Source organism: Athene cunicularia (genome assembly GCF_003259725.1).
Source record: "Athene cunicularia isolate RWA chromosome 20 unlocalized genomic scaffold, athCun1 chr20_part1, whole genome shotgun sequence".
Classification (NCBI taxonomy): Eukaryota; Metazoa; Chordata; class Aves; order Strigiformes; family Strigidae; genus Athene; species Athene cunicularia.
The window spans coordinates 11,997,007-12,013,114 of NW_020799125.1; the positions used below are offsets into that span (position 1 = coordinate 11,997,007).

A 16,108-nucleotide genomic window follows, 5' to 3' on the forward strand; every position below is an offset into this window, starting at 1 on the left:
AGATATCCCTCACACAGGAACAACCATCATGAGTTTTACTGTCTTCCTTCTTTCTCACTGAAGCATTTGTAAACGTACAAACAATGACAAGCTGTCTAATCATCCAAGTTCTTCCCATTTTGTACTTTTAACTACATATTTGAGAAAATAAAGATACAATGTGTATTACCTCCTTAATATTTAAAGTATATTGTCTCATAAGAATATCCTTACCTTTCTGACTTAGTTGTTGGCAGTTTATACCAGAGAAAAACTGTCCTCCAATAAGAAATTCCTTGTCATCATGAAAAAACATTGTTTCTTTTCTGCCTAGCAATATACATGATTTATAATAATAATACATTACCCGAGAGAAATGCTATGAACTTTTAGTAGCTTGTGAAATACACCAGGATGTTCAGATGGGGCATTGCTCTGATAGCTTTCCTTATAAGCTTTATCTTTCAAGATGAAAATAAAAGCTTTCCTTAAATAACTTTTAGGAAGGTAACAGGAATGGATGAGGGCTGGACATTAACCAAACCAGAAACCCAACTCGAATTTTGCTGAAACCCTTTTTCTGTTTTTCATTGGAGGCATCTGATTTTTTTCTGTTTCTGAACTGGAAAGCTCGCAGAGGACTGGAGTCAGGAACATCTATACTGCTTGGGTTTAACACTGAACAAAACTGCAGTACATGTGACTAAAACACACATTTGTACACAAAATCTGAAATTTTTTACACACAACAGAAATTGGATTAAAAATCTAGACTGCCCACATCTTCAGTTGATTCAACAGGAATTCACAGTAGTCAGTACATTTGGAATCAGTTTTGTAGAATTACATCATTTGGAAAGGCTTAATCAAAGGAAACCTCCTTAAACTAGTTTCACCTGCAGAAAGTCCTTCAGTGCCTTGTCCAAGTCAAATTTTTAGTTTATCCAAGGATAGAGATTCTCTACCTCTAAACCATCTTGCTAACCCTCCTCTGGACTTGCTCTCATATATCAGTGCCTTTCTTGTACTGAGGATCCCCTGACTGGACACAGTATGCCCAGAGCAATTTCATCAGTGGCTAACAGAAGGGAATAATCACTTGAATCAACCTGTTGGCTACACTCTAACCACACTGCCCCAGACACAGTTGCTCTTTGCTGCAAGGGCACATTGCTGACTTGTGTTCCAGTTGTCCACCAAGACGTTCAGGTCCTTCTCTGCAAACCTGCCTGTACTGTTGCATGGAGTTACTCCATCCCAAATGTAGGACTCTGCCTTTGCTCAATTTCATGAGGTCCCCATCAGCCCATTTCTCCAGCCTCTCAAGGTCCTTCTGCCCTGCACTCAAGCATCTGTAGCACAGAGCTATTCCATTTGCCTGTGTGCTCTGGATTAAGATAGAGGAGGATCATATCTAGATTTAACTCCTGCTCTTATTTTTGGGAGATATGTGACTGTTTGTCATAGAGATAAGAGATCTCAAAGGAACAGAACTTTGCTTTGAAAAGCTGCATGCTCTGCAACAGACCAAGTCAAATCACCAAGGCTCTCACATGTAATACTACCTACACCTAGACAAGGGGCTGCCAGGCTACCTAGCTCCTGTTTCAATTAGCATCAAATTTCTGCTGAAAAGTAGGGTTCCCTTCAGAAATATGACTGGTAAAAATAGATACAAAATGCATCCTTTTCTCAAGAAAACCTCTTGCCTAAGTGGTTTTCTGGATCAGTACATTGTACTGTAAATATAGAGCTCCTAAAATAGTGGAAACAACAATAGTCTTCTTCAAAGTTTAAGTGCAAATAGTAAAAAAAAATTAACACAAAATAAACTGAACAAATTTCATTACCATACATGATTTGTCCAAGTTTCATTCCCCTGTAACTAAAGCTAATTCTTGGACAGATTCTAACCCTCAGCAAGATGTAATATTCCAGCTGAACACTGGTTGCAAAGAAATTGCTGTGTGAAAATGTCTCCTCAATGATCACATTATTTTAAGACATTCTTTTCCTTGACTAAGAAAGAATTCTTGTCTTCTATTAGACCCCTGTTGTGCTACCTGCACAGGCTCACAAGCCTACTTCCATTGCCTCATTATCACTTTGTACTTCTCCATGAGCTAACTCTTCTTATTAACTATCAATTAATTATCATTAACTCTTTGCAGTAACAACCATTCTTTTGTTGCTCATATAGTATCTGCCAGAACATGCATCTCAACTTCTTAGTGATAGCTGCCCTCTGTAACACAAATGGAATGTTTTCTCTCTACCAATTTCATTCTTCTTTTTGAAACAGCAACACTCTATCTAGCCAGGTCAAAGATGGAAGCAAAGCAGAAACTTACCTTCTCTTGATGGTAAGCATTGCTCCCAAGAGGATAATAACAAACATCAACAGACCAGCTATAACTCCAGCCATTTTCACCGTGCTGTCAACTTGCTTTTCTGGTTCCACTGCATTGGAATTCTGTGTGGAAGCTCCTTAAAAGATTCAGGCAGAGGAAGGAGGAGATAAGAAAGAGAATTTGTAGAAAAATCCAGTGATACACTTTAAATATTCATTTGAAAGCCTAACAACATATTTGCAATCAAACTGCAAGAGACAATTGTCCATCTAACCAAATCTGCCTTTAATAAAGAGCTAATGATAGATAATTCAGAGCAGTAATAGGGTGTAAAATCCCAGTGTAATGCAACTGAATAATATTTTACCATATTATACTGTAACGGGGAATTTACTCTTCTGAAGCACTCAGCATACACCCAGAAGCAGAAGAATTAATAGCAGTTATAATTTTCATCTCAAATAGCTTAAGTGAAGGTGCAATCCTCACTCATCGAAATAATGAATGTAAAAGTTTGCAATAACATATCCCATAATACCACTTGCAGAAATTTTTTTTCTTCTAAAATCATAACACATTTTTATTTCTCATTGTACTGGAGGCCTAGGTTTTGGAAACATACGGTTACAATTACGCATGTAACAATCATTAATCGAGCGCCCAGAGCAGCCTCCGCATCATCTAACATACTCCATGCATGAGTTCTTCTGCAGCCCCAGCAAGACAACAGAATTTCAATCTCAAATTTTGGGGTTTTTAAGAGTAAAGACTACACACTTAAAAAAATCCCAACATATTGAGGAACATTATTTGCAAGGTATTTCTTCATTTACTTCTTTACACAAAACTCTGTCCAGCTCTGGGACTCTCAACATCAGAAGGACATGGACCTGCTCAAGCAGGTGCAAAGGAGGGTCACAAAGCACCTCCCCTGTGAGGACAGGCTGAGAGAGTTGGGGGTGTTCAGTCTGGGGAAGAAAAGGCTCCAGGGGGACCTTACAGTGGCCTTCCAGTACTTAAAGGGGCTACAGAAAAGGTGGGGAGGGACTTTTCATTAGGGGGTGTAGGGATAGGGTGAGGGGTAATAGTGTTAAAGTGAATGAGGGTAGATTTAGAGTAAATGTAAGGAAGAAGTTTTTTACTGTGAGGGTGGTGAGGCCCTGGCACAGGTTGCCCAGAGAAGCTGTGGCTGCCCCCTCCCTGGAAGGGTTCAAAGGGTTGGACGGGGCTTTGGGCAACCTGGGCTAGTGGAAGGTGTCCCTGCCCGTGGCAGGGGAGGTGGAACTGGATGACCTTTAAGGTTCCTTCCAACCCAAACCATTCTGTGATGATTCCTTGTCATGATCTGACTTTAAGAGTCTTTTGCACCTGTAATAACTGAGGACATTGCAGAATGCTACCCCCTCCCCTGCTGCTGGGACTATTTGTACAGTGCTTATGATATACCTTAGCTCTGCTGACTTTACTTCCTGTGCAAAATTTTTCCAGATACAGCTTAAACCACTGAGCTTGATTTAGAAGGCCCCACAAGAATTGAGTTGTGGCTACTCTAAATATTAAATAAGTCTATCGTTATTATATTTCTGATATACTTAACTAATCCCAAAAATATCACCATTGCATTTAATGAAGTTAAATAGATTTATGTTACATGAGATCACAATCTTATCTTGAGTTTCACCTTTGCTGTTCAAGTCAGTCAAGTCTTCCTCTACAGCTTAAACACAGTAGGAAAGGGGAATCAAAGATGAAAACAGAGTGCTATCATCAGAAGACCATAATGTTTTGCTCTTTTAACAACTGTGTGTTGCTGTCCTTCAGGAAAAGCTGACATGAAGTCAATAGCTTGGGGAGACAATATTCCATCAAGTCCATATGTTGGCAAGATAGTAGAAAGCCTCACTGGGTTATTCTTTTGCCCATTTGCCACATGTTAGACTGCATAGGCTTTAAAAGATCTCTGTCTGCAAGGATGAGTCCTAATGGTTATCATGATCACATCACATCACCCCTGAATACAGGGCTTTCTGATATGTTCTGAATAGGGCCTTAGCTGATGGACTTCCAGGGATGAGGATCTGATCTAGAATAAAGTGTTATATTCTGCTCTCATCATATTTTGAAGGGTATATATAGAACAATGACACAGTAAATGCAAAACAAGAAAATTCACCACACGCAGTGATAAAAGTATGATTTCTCCTTTCCTACAGCTAAGCCGTTAATCTATTTTGCTACAGCAAAACACAATATTTAGCAAGCAAAAATGCTGGCTGTTTCAAACACACATGTAATTTTCAGCTTTTTCTCCCTGACAACTCTACTGCTCTGCTGCATCCTCCAATTTTCCCATTCAGTTAAGAGTTCACTGGTAACTTCTGTGCTCGTATGTCTGAAATGCATTAATGGGACTCCTGAGCATGAAAATAAAATAACGTATCAGTTACATATTACCATCTTTATTTGACAATATCTCTTTCAATCTTGGAGAAAATCTGACCAAGAGGTGAGCTATATACCATCATACAGGCAATCCTGACACTATCACACAACAAAGTAGATGATAAAGGTACAATTTTTCCCTGAAAATAGCTAAAACTCTATTTGTTTGAAGTGAAACTCAGAAGTACTCCAAATTATCCTTCACTTGAGTTGCAGTTACTCCTATGACCCTAAATAGTAGGTGTTGGAGAATGGTTTTCTATCACAAACAGCACAGTCAGACCCTCCTCATTTTTGTATCATGTGAATACCCTCATGAATTGTGAGCCACATTAAAAAAAAAAAAAAAAAAAAAAAAAAAAAAAAAAAGATGTGCTGTCAACTCCATCCTCTAATCCGGGTTTGATTTTGCCCGGCTGTTGCTTGTTACTACATGCAATGTGTGGTCAGTGTATTTTTATCCGATATTACTTATCCCATTGTAGGCTACTGCAGTTCTAAAAAGAGAATTAAAGCTTATTATCCATCCTGACACTTACACACTGTGGTGACTGATTTACTTGATTCTTCTATGTAACTCCTTCTATCTATCTTGGCAAAGGCCAACAATTCCTTTAGGCTACTAGTCCAACCATTTGTAAGTTGTCTCAGCTAATAGTGCCTAAGAATTGATAATATGACAGTATCGAAATTCCTGGGTCTTGGATTCTTAAAGCTTTGCAATGAAACATTACTGCAAAAGTCCCTTGGTTTTATGCCCTTCTAGTGTATTTTCCTTGCAGATGCTTAAATCTACTATGGTTGCTTACACTTCCACTTGCACCACCACCAGCTGTAGTTAAGGACAACACTACTGATGTGGCAGAAGGAGGTCTCTGAGCTGTTACCGTACTTGCAGAAAATTACTTCTGCTGCTCCTGAGAGTAACACTCTTGAGTTTTGCTTCTCTACCAGCATGCAGGCATATCTGAAATCCTCTGTGCACAAAAGCCCATAAAAACTGCCCTGATGGCCATTTCATACCAATGTCTTTAAATACACTTGGAAAGCTCTGCACTACTGTACTTAAAGGCCCATCCCTTTCTTTCTGAAAAACAATGTTTATATACTACTGACAGTAAAAGGGAAAGAAACTAAACTATAACCATATATTCTAGTGGTTACTTCCACCACGTTTCATGGAATAAATTGCTCCTCATAACTGAAGTTGGATACTGGAATAATAGGATATAGAATAGGTCACCACTGTTATTACTGTGTGTATTTTAGTGGCACCCAGAGCCTCCGCTAAGGCCAGGACCCCATTACACTGTACAAACATGAAGTAGGACAATTTTCTGCCCTAAGCTTACTTTCTTAATAAGGAAGGCAAATGATAGAAGACAGTGCCAGAAAGCAAAGACTGTAGGTCCCTTGGCTCCCTATCTCTGCATTATCTACTAGACCAGGCAACCCAGAGACATACATTTATGCACTGTACAAAATGCACTTTCTCAGAAGCTTGACCAGTGGCATGAATCTGACTTTCACAGGCATCGGTGCTCAGCCAGCACTCCATGTTCCATTCATAGCTATTTCAAATTTTAGTCCTTTCCCAGCAACCTAATTTACTTTGTCTTTTCAATCCTTTCAAGACTCCCAGAGATCCAGCATCTTGCAGTGAGACGAAACACATTACAGGCAGCACATTCATGGGAGATACTGTTCTGGTGATGTTGCAGAGATGCAAAGTGAGCAGAGCAGTGGCAAATGGGTTCTTTCCCAGAGTCACCTGCCTCATCAGCCCAAGAGAAGTCAGGTTTGTGGATCATCAAGCACTGATGAGGGTTCTTTTGTAACACACACACAGGCACACAAGGTCTAATCCGACTATCCTGCTCTGGATTCATAGATACCTAAATCCCAGACTAGTTCAGTAAGGTGCAACTACTGGATGCATGGTTTCATGTTGTGCCAGCTCCTTGTGGTTTTCAATGTTTTAAATTCCTCCTTTCTTGACATCATGGCTAAAACTGGCCCTGCAGTGGCTGATAACTTAAGGGCAAGAGTTTTGAAATCCCTAATTAATTTCAGTATAGAGGGCTGCCATTTGTATCCCAGAGTTAAATCTTTCAGAAGATCCCTTCAGCTGAAAGTGTTTCTGTCCACAAGGAAGAGATGACATGTTGAGCTACTCTGAGCTGGGAGATGGTTTGTAAGTGATTCCAACAGCCTAAACTTAAGTTTTTGCCAGTCATAACTAAAGAGAAGAACCTTGTCTAAACACTAAGAAAGTGAAAAATCATCCACTTACCAGCAAGCATTCATACATAGCACTATACGCTCCTAGAGTAATATTCATATGTACTTTAAATCCTCGTAATGCTCATGCAAGGTATGTAATAAATTACGTTATTTACTTTATAGATCTGGAAAGATTAAGGATATGACTTTGGCATAATAGGCACCCAGGAGCAGAGCTGGGGACTGACTTTCCTGGACAGACACCCTGTGGTAATTCCATCAGAACATGCAAACTCTCACAGATGGGGCGAGAGGGATGGAGGGAGAAACAGCAACGGCAGCTAAGTGAAAGATAGCATGGCAAACTTTCACCCAGCAATTTATGCACAGATATATTATTTGAAAACAATAAGCCACCAGATATAAAGTGACCTTTTCTGTGGAGGCGGCACACTGAAGAACATCCAGGAAAGAATGATTATTGAGTACATGTAACTAAGCAGGACAGATAATACAAGTTTCTTCTCTAAAACCTGTTTCACAAACTGTAATTTGAAATGTTCTTTATTTAAACCAGCAATTTCAATACTGAATTAAAAAAATGTAACTGACAGGAAAAAGAATTCAAAAGAGTCATAGGCAGGAGGAAAAGATGGGTATTTATGTGAGATTTCCAACTGGCGAAGCATAAAGAAGAAAGTCCTGTGATGGAAGCGGTACCCACGATCATCAGCAGACATACCACTGCAGAGGGGAAAGAGCATCTGATACCACAACAGGAGGAGAAGAGAGAGCAACTAAAATGGCTCTAAGGAGAGCTGGGTCAAACACCTGGGGGCAAGAAAAAGGTAGTGAAAGTGTAAATGAGGGAGGGACAAAATGAGACAGGCAATGAAAGTAATGGGAGGTTCAACCACAGCCAGATGATAGGAAAGACCCAGAAGTGGACAAGTCAGCTGGGCAAAGACTACGTTTGGTTTCAGATTTTTAACACCTAAGAAGATAACTCCTTTAGGTAGAAATCACTCTTGAAACAAAATCCAATCAGTAAAATAACTTCCATGCATTATTTAATCCAGAAAAATGTATGAAAAATAATAGGTTCCAAGTTATTATGAGTTAAAATAAGCTGCTCAGAGTAATTTCTTTGTAGCACATAATGGCCAGGCAGCATGCTGAATGTAAAATTTCCTAATAGACCTAGAGGCTTATTTTCAAAAGACAGTTATTCTCAAATCACTTGTAAACACGATTTCTTTTTTTTTTTTTTTTTTCCTTGTTGTTGTTCTTATGGTGCTTTCTATGCGAGTGGCCTACAAATTATTAAACCATCTCTACATGTAGAAATGTTTTCAGATCCAGATTATATCTGTACTTCTGAAACATAGCCTCTGATACACAAACACAAGGGCAGACAGGTATCTCTAATAATGATGATATTGAGATAAAGGTGCAAGGGCACTGCTTTACATCTTGATCCGGAATACTGGTTAGCCAGCACTACCCAGCAACAGCCCTGTGCCTCAGCTGGCTGCATGCATGGGTTGTGGGAAGACACTAGTTTGCAACCTTCAGCACTGCATACCAGAGCACTGGGCCTAAGAAAAGCTACGCACGATGCCAGTGCTTCTGCATAAGCCAACAAAGTGAAACAGCTCACTAAATCTGAAAGACAGATTCCACTTTGGTTATTTCTTTGTTGTAATTAATTATAAGAATAAATACCACCAAGAGTATCACTAAACGTAACATCACTACACCAATTTTCCACCTCCAGTTATTGCAGACCGCAAACAGCACAGGCTTAAGGCTACAATGAGACATTCTCATTTCCTTAAAAAAGCTCAAAAGGAATGGAAAGAATGATGAGAGCCAAAAGCTTTCAACCATATTCTGAACGGAGAGAGCAGCAAAACAAAGCAGTCCTGGAGAGAAAGACAGACCAGAATTTATATGAGGGATTATCAGGCATACAGGTTGAATCTGTAGGAGGATGAGAGTAAACACACAGTGAGGAATCAAGATTAGCATTACTAAACTGAATGAGAATTAAAAAATAGCAGTAAGAGAATAATTGATTCTGGAGATTCCAGGTAAATCCACCACAAAGGCTTTTCTATTCTCCTCCTGTTTTTCTTCCTCTCTTCAGAACAGAAGCACTTAATTTGTGCTAAAGGCAGATATACAGCCTCCAAGAATGAGAAAGGTTATTGCATTTACTTGAAAGAAGAGTCAGATAAAGAGCAGCTGTTGTGATGCCTACAAGTGATGCAATGGTTCAGAGGGTGATAGAATGGTTTCATTTTAACTCTCCACTTTTGCAAAGCTATTTAGAAACTAGCTTGAAATGATAAAAATAGAAAACAAGTAAAATTCCCATTATCACAAGTTCAAATTTACAGATGTGACTTAATTTTTGTATGGTCTTAAACAGATGCAGGGAGATCAATCTTTGGACTGATACAGGCAAAACCTTTACAGGGCATGACAATGCTATGGATGTATAATAGATTTGTTGCACCCTGTGAACAAAACCTAATTAACCTTTGCACCAGCCAGTCCCCTCTAAGCAGTTACTCTGCTATCATGGTTATCATTAAAAATCCACAGACACACCACCTGCAGAAATTACAAAACCAGTGAGCAAAGTCCAGAGGTAGGTATAAAATGAGTACTAAAATAAGGCCACTTCCCAAGCCCAGCTGGTCAAAGGTGCTTTAAGTACCATGGTGGCCTACAAAAACCGTGCCCGATAAGGCTTCACCCTCGAGCTGGCTGAGCAGCATGCAAAGGAGGATATTCACCATTTTACAGTAAAAAGGGAGTCATATGGCCAACTGCATTAGGGAGTCTGTGCATACACACTCTACGTGTGCTGCATAAAATACTGAGAAACTTTCTGTACTTTGCCAAGTCGAAGCAGCACTTCCAAGCATGTCTTGAATGAAGATTTTTCTTTCCTGCTACAGTGGTATTATGAAACAGTCTCTTTCATACCTACCTCCTTGTGGTATTGCCACATATCCTAAAACTGCCATATAGATTTTATATGTCCAGTTCCTGTAAGAAACTGAGAAGCTAATGCATTAACAACCATGTTTCTGAACATTGGCTCATTGAAAAATCCATTTAAGGAAACAGAGGCATAATGTATTTATAACCGCGTTGGGTTTGTCATGCCTTTGGAAGTGCTGTTTAAGGACACTGATAATCTGTTTATGAAAACCTTTTTAAGTGATGCACAGTACCTGACCTGATACACCTTAGAAAGTATCTCCAGATATCATGAAATGGAGAAGAAATACTGGCTACCCAAATAAGTTGGTGTCAGCATATGAAGGTTAGGAACTTCTTCTTCACCTGCACTGCTCCCTCCTCTGGCCCATCCCTCAGCCCCTGTGCAGAAGGCTTCAGGGGCCATTCAGACAGTTCTTCCAACAAACCTTCAACCAGAAGAGAGGGGAAAAAAACAACTCTGAATTTCACAAGCGAGTCATCATGAATTGCTCCTTGCATTAAAACTAAATAAAGCAAACAAATCCTTTCTGATTTGACTTCACTTCTGGCTTTAATGTCCAACTACTGCCTTTTTTCTTTCCCCCTGCTTTGCCTGACTACCAGTTCATCTGAAAACAAAGCTGATTACAGAACCTACCAGCCACAGGCACAACACATGGCCAACAGCATCCTTTCACACCAGCCGGGTCTTGCAAGGGGACAACAGCCTCCACTATACTCCAGGTAAATCTATGTCTGCTTTGATTCCAGAAGAGCTTGGCTCACACACCAATAATCAATTTTAATCTGCTTTTTCTAAAGACCCTTCTTTTCTGAAGCGACCCAGTGTATTCCAGCAGCGGATGCTTTGGATTACAGAGGTGATATTTTCAGTCTATTGTTGCTGATCTATGCCAAATTCTACCTTAAATGTCGTGCCTCTTCTAGCCTCTCCCCTCCCACTCTTATCTAAATTGGGGAGCCCAAGATTAGGGTCTGTCAGTACAGCAGAGCTCTGGAGTAGACAAGGTCCTCTAGAAACTGGTCTGAGGTTATCAGACTCAGTCCACTTCTGGCCTCATCCAGTCTTGCATCAGGTACTTCACTATTTCAAAGTTGGTTCATTAGCTCCCTTGGTTAAGGAGGCCCCTGAAGTCAACATTTTAAATCCCTCTAAGTAAGTCTTGGTAACAAATTCAGTGAAAATAAAGATGCTCACTGGGTTAAGTGGGCATTTACGTGTTAGGAAGTTTGAGTTGTCTTCTCAGTGGAGAATATTTTTTAGTAAAAGCAATGTGTATCTGTTATTAACAATTATAGTGATACACAAACTTGTGCTAAAAAATAACTTTTAGGAGGCAGATATTTGTTCAGGGGAACAAAACAAACACAAAACAAAAGTAACCCCACACCATTTTCATGCATTCAACTTAAAAATTGTAATAAAACCCTCTGAAATAAACAGCACAAACCAGAATAAACCTGTCCAAGGAATAACATTGCAGTGTATCAGAAGACAAAATGCAATAACAAACAGATTTGAAGTGGGATTAGATCTGTTTAAAAAATACGTTGTCTGTCTATAAAACCAGAATATATTTCAGAAAACAGCAGAGCCCTCTTAAACTAATTTGAGGGAGCAAGACCTATTAAATGAACAGTTTTCATATGCAGCAAACCTGTGGTAAACAGTAGGAATTTTTTTCCTCCTCATTTTCCACTGTTTTTTTCCAGTCTCCCCTCTATGATTTCACTGGTCACCTTTCAGACCCAGGTTCATTTCTGACGTCTCAAGATTGTTAAGCACTCATCTCCCAGGAAGTTCTCTTTTTCAGTGCTGATACACGACAAAAAAGCAGGACCATTTCTCTCAATCTGAAAGGCACTTGAACTTCACAGTAATCCCAGTATCTTTTTGCCCCTGTATCATTACAGTTGCCCTAATGTGTAGCTAAAATAATTCCTAGGTGAGGAAGTCATTGCTAGACAGGAATATAACCATGCAGCAGCACTGGAAGAGGAACATTCCTACAAAAATTTAATCCATCTCAAAACTAAGAAACCAGCCCTCCTTTCCCCTCCCTTTCGTATTCATCACATATAACTCTGTTACATCCCAATATGTCATTATGTGCACAACAGGCTGAAGTAAAAGAAACTATTTCCACAAGCTGAAAGGATTTCCTCTCTATATCTAAATTTTCAGTTGTGAAGTGATGGTACTGGTCCCAGTGTTATACACAACTAGGCAAGTTTATGATACACAGACCTTCAAGTTTATCCTGATGGAAACTGCAAAGTCCTTGAGAGTTCTGAACCTTTCCACTAGTGATCTGTGTATGACTTTACACAGTGCTACTGAGGTTCGATTCTGCAACACCTCTGATTCCAGCAGATGTTTTTATATAGAGGCCTGACAGAATCTGGTTTTCATTTTCCTGCTGATCATTTCTTCAACAGCAGGACTCAGAGGTCTACGAGTAAGCGTAATAATCAGCCCCAGAAAATGCCGTAGCTATTATACTTTAATTCAAAAATGCAAGGTAATCTCCATGCATGCTCAGGGAGACAGTCTCTGCAGAAGGCCAACAAGGGATCTATGGTGCTCTTCAGGCATGCTCAAGTGCTCCTATGAAGAGTTAAGTGGTGTTTGGACCTGCAGATGACCCTGTGCACAGGCACATCGTCACTTCAGTGCACAAGGACTGACAATGTAAGGAGTGCCCCCTTTATACTGTAGTTCGAATAATTGTCAAAGCATTTTCCCATGCAAACTGAATATGACACAGGAAGTCAGTCATGAAGCTGCTCAGACTTCTGGAAGTTTGAACAGTTTTCCTTTTCCTGAACTGATAATCACCTGTGCTCAAGAGGCTGGGTGGGTTTCGCGTGGTCACCTGTTGCCTACCTATTACTGCTAAGAACAAGCAAAATCGTTCCCAGGCAGCATGCACAAGAAAGAAAAAGGAAAAAATAAAAATGTACCTCATAATGATTGTTAAAGTTTCGTTCTTTTATTTGCAAGAATTCACATTTTAAAGAAAGAAGAAATGAGTATCAAGAGATAAGGAACCATTAATGAGCCCTCTGCCTTGGTTTCAATTACACTGTGAAATTAATTTAATGCACTTTAAGAATACAAGAGGTAATCGTTCTCTCTTAGTAAGAGGTTGCAATTTTCTCTAATAAAATGTCAATATAAATATGTTGCTTTAAGTCAGGGAGAATAAGTCAGTTAATTCAGAAAGAATGGGACACATTAAAACAAATGCTATCAAGGAAACCAAATGGCAAAACTAATAAATAAACTGGCTGAATGAAAATTGTATGGCAGAGAGCTGGTAAATAGGGGTTTAATTAGAAACTTATTTCTAAAGAGTATTTTATGCTAATGATATGCATCCAAATGATTAATGCTGTGAAAGATGACATTACTCCAGTAATTTAAAAAAGAGGAGTAGCCCATGTGAGGAGAGGTTTTTATGGCTGGAAGTGGTAAGAAATCTGAGACCAATTAATCTGAAAATAAATACATACGTAGATACAAAAGGTTAATAATGCTTGTGGATTTAAAACATGCTGTCAAAATGTGAGATGACTACACAGACTGGACAAACGCAGAGAGCTTTCTGATGGATTGTCTAATGTCACCACAGCAAAGGCTGACAATGAGTCCCTGCCACTGGCCCTTTCTACTGGCATCAGCCAGCTCTTGTACTGAGACGCCGGACGGAAGGAAAAGAGCTCAACAGAGGTGCTTGCCCACCTGGGTATCTATTAGCTCTGCTCTGGAGGATGCACTACTGGTGTCATGACCTACTGCTCTGAAATGCTGACCCGTTCCTCCTCCGCGACATTTAATAAGCCAATACACAAAGATTTGAGAGATCCTTCTTGCAGCACATGAATCAAGTTCATCTAAGAGCGCACCACTGGGAGAGATGAGCAACAGCTCCTGCATGGAGCTGAGCTGAGAAGGGATCAATCTGAACAGTTCGTTTCTTGCTAAAAGGGGAGGAGAGAAAACTACGAAATCTCAAGAACTCTCTTTAATGGACTAAAACACTTTTAAAAGAGTTGTCTATTTTAATTTTCTTTGTTTTGAGGCAATGGGACATACAAAGCAAAATGCCTCCCAGCCTGCTGAAGTAGTGACAGTGGAACAGCCTCATGCGTCCCTCAAGTAATTAAAGCTACTCAGCTTCTGAGCAGGTGCCTTGCAGCAACACCCAAGATGTGTTATAATCCCCCAGTAACACACTGCCTAACACATTTTATTGCCTAATTACTCCCACACTCACGTTTAGTGCCCTTGTTAATCTAGTACTTCAAGAGAATACTTGCTTTGCTTAAACATGTCTTGATCTTTATCTTCCTGTCACTGGTGTAAATCAGAACTCATTTCACCGAAGTTAATGGAACTACTGCAGTGTCATCTCTAGGAATGGAGAAATTAGGCCTATATGCCAAAATGAACATTTAGTCTGGCACCAGTAGTATGTATTTATTTTCTTGCGTCAAAACAAAATATGCTCAGAGTACCAACTCAAAGCAGAGCTTTTAAGCTGTCAATGCCGAGATTAGCACCATCTCCAAAAAAGGGTTTTTATCTGACTCTTACCAAAGACACCACAGCAGTGTCTTTGCTGCAGCTCTGATTATTTCATTCAAGGCAGACTACAGGGTCTCTCATTCTACCTTCAGAAAGACAATGATGAAAATAAAGGCAAATACAGGGCAATGCCATTAAAGATAATCAATATAATGAGTAGACAGAAGACAGCACAGACACAGTAGGTCATCTCGAACATCCCAGCTATCAGCCTTTGATCAGGTCACAATGTAATTATAGTTTTGTGAATGTCTCTGTCCATTGCCACACAGCAGAGAGTGGACAGATGCAACACCCCTCTTCAGGGGCTGGGATGTGGAGTGTCTGAGTCCTTTCATTCATATGGAGTCAACATATGGCGGGAATTCAGCCGCAGGACATACAGAAATCTGAAACAATGGGAAAGCTCCAAACCACAGAATCACGTTGCTCAGACTTCACAGCTGCCAGCAATGGAAGATACTGTTATGGTATCAAGACTACAGATTTCAGTTGTGATGCTACCTTGCTTGTGAGCTGCAGGCAACACTGCACCTTTCAAGAGCTAAAACTGCATAAAATTAGTCACAGCTGTGCATATTCCAGTGCCCCTGCTAATGGTCAGGCACCAAGAAACATAACACTCCAATTCAGAGTGAGGATAAGAGAAAAAAAAGAAGGAAAAGTTTCCACGGAGATTTCTACACTCCACATATAGAAATAAGATATCTGCCTATAAATCAACAGTGATATCCATTGAGACAGTGAGAATAAAGACTAGAATTGCCATCACTTCTTGTGCTTTTTCATGCATGTCAATCAAGAAAAATCCCAAAGAATAAAATCACCAAAAAGCAGTGGCTCTAGGCATCCTCAGGCTCTACTCATCTCTGTTATGTCTCTAACCAAATTAACATTAGTGGATCCTTTTTTAAAAGAGATGACATTCACAAACAACAGAATGAGGGTAGCTTATTGACACTTCCTGGTGACCTAACAGGTTAATGAAAATTAAATCAGTCTGCAGAAGCCAACTCAAGGTCAAATATTTATGTGACACTTTTCTTGAGTACCCAAATCAGACAGTGCAAATCAAAAGGTCATGCAAGAATGGGACTTTTCAAACGTACCTAGGTTATTTTTCTTTGAATAGTCACAGAGCAAATATGACAACATTCTTCCACCAGCTCCAGAAAATGGAACAACTGATACAGAAGAAACTATAGGTTTCCAAACATGACTTTATCCAGTTTCTCTGATCTCATGAAGAGACCTCTAGCCATGCTCAGCCCTGAGGAGACTCATTTCACTCAGACTCATCTTATTTAGTCCTGCTCTTCCTACCACCAGAAAGCCAAAATAAGGTATTCAAAATGGTCACGTCACTACCAGCTGGAAAAACTGAGGGGGAAGGAGGGGAGACTAAGACACACAGAATGTAACTCAAATTAATTAAAGAGTTTACAAGGAACTTTTTAAAAGGGAAGCAACAAGAGGATATGGGGAGCACCAGAGCCACAGATGA

At 39.8% G+C, this 16,108-nt stretch overlaps 1 protein-coding gene across 3 annotated transcripts in view; it reads right to left on the reverse strand.

The window, feature by feature from the left end:
- The window catches only part of PTPRT (protein tyrosine phosphatase, receptor type T), a 338,779-nt gene that overhangs the window by 75,808 nt on the left and 246,863 nt on the right, over positions 1–16,108 (reverse strand). For all 3 annotated transcript variants that reach the window (XM_026862069.1, XM_026862068.1, XM_026862067.1), the window contains exons 13-14: positions 12,853–12,906; positions 2,331–2,466 (exon numbers count right to left, since the gene is read on the reverse strand). In XM_026862069.1, coding sequence (XP_026717870.1) covers positions 2,331–2,466; positions 12,853–12,906 — 190 coding nt within the window. The remainder of the gene's footprint in view (positions 1–2,330; positions 2,467–12,852; positions 12,907–16,108) is intronic.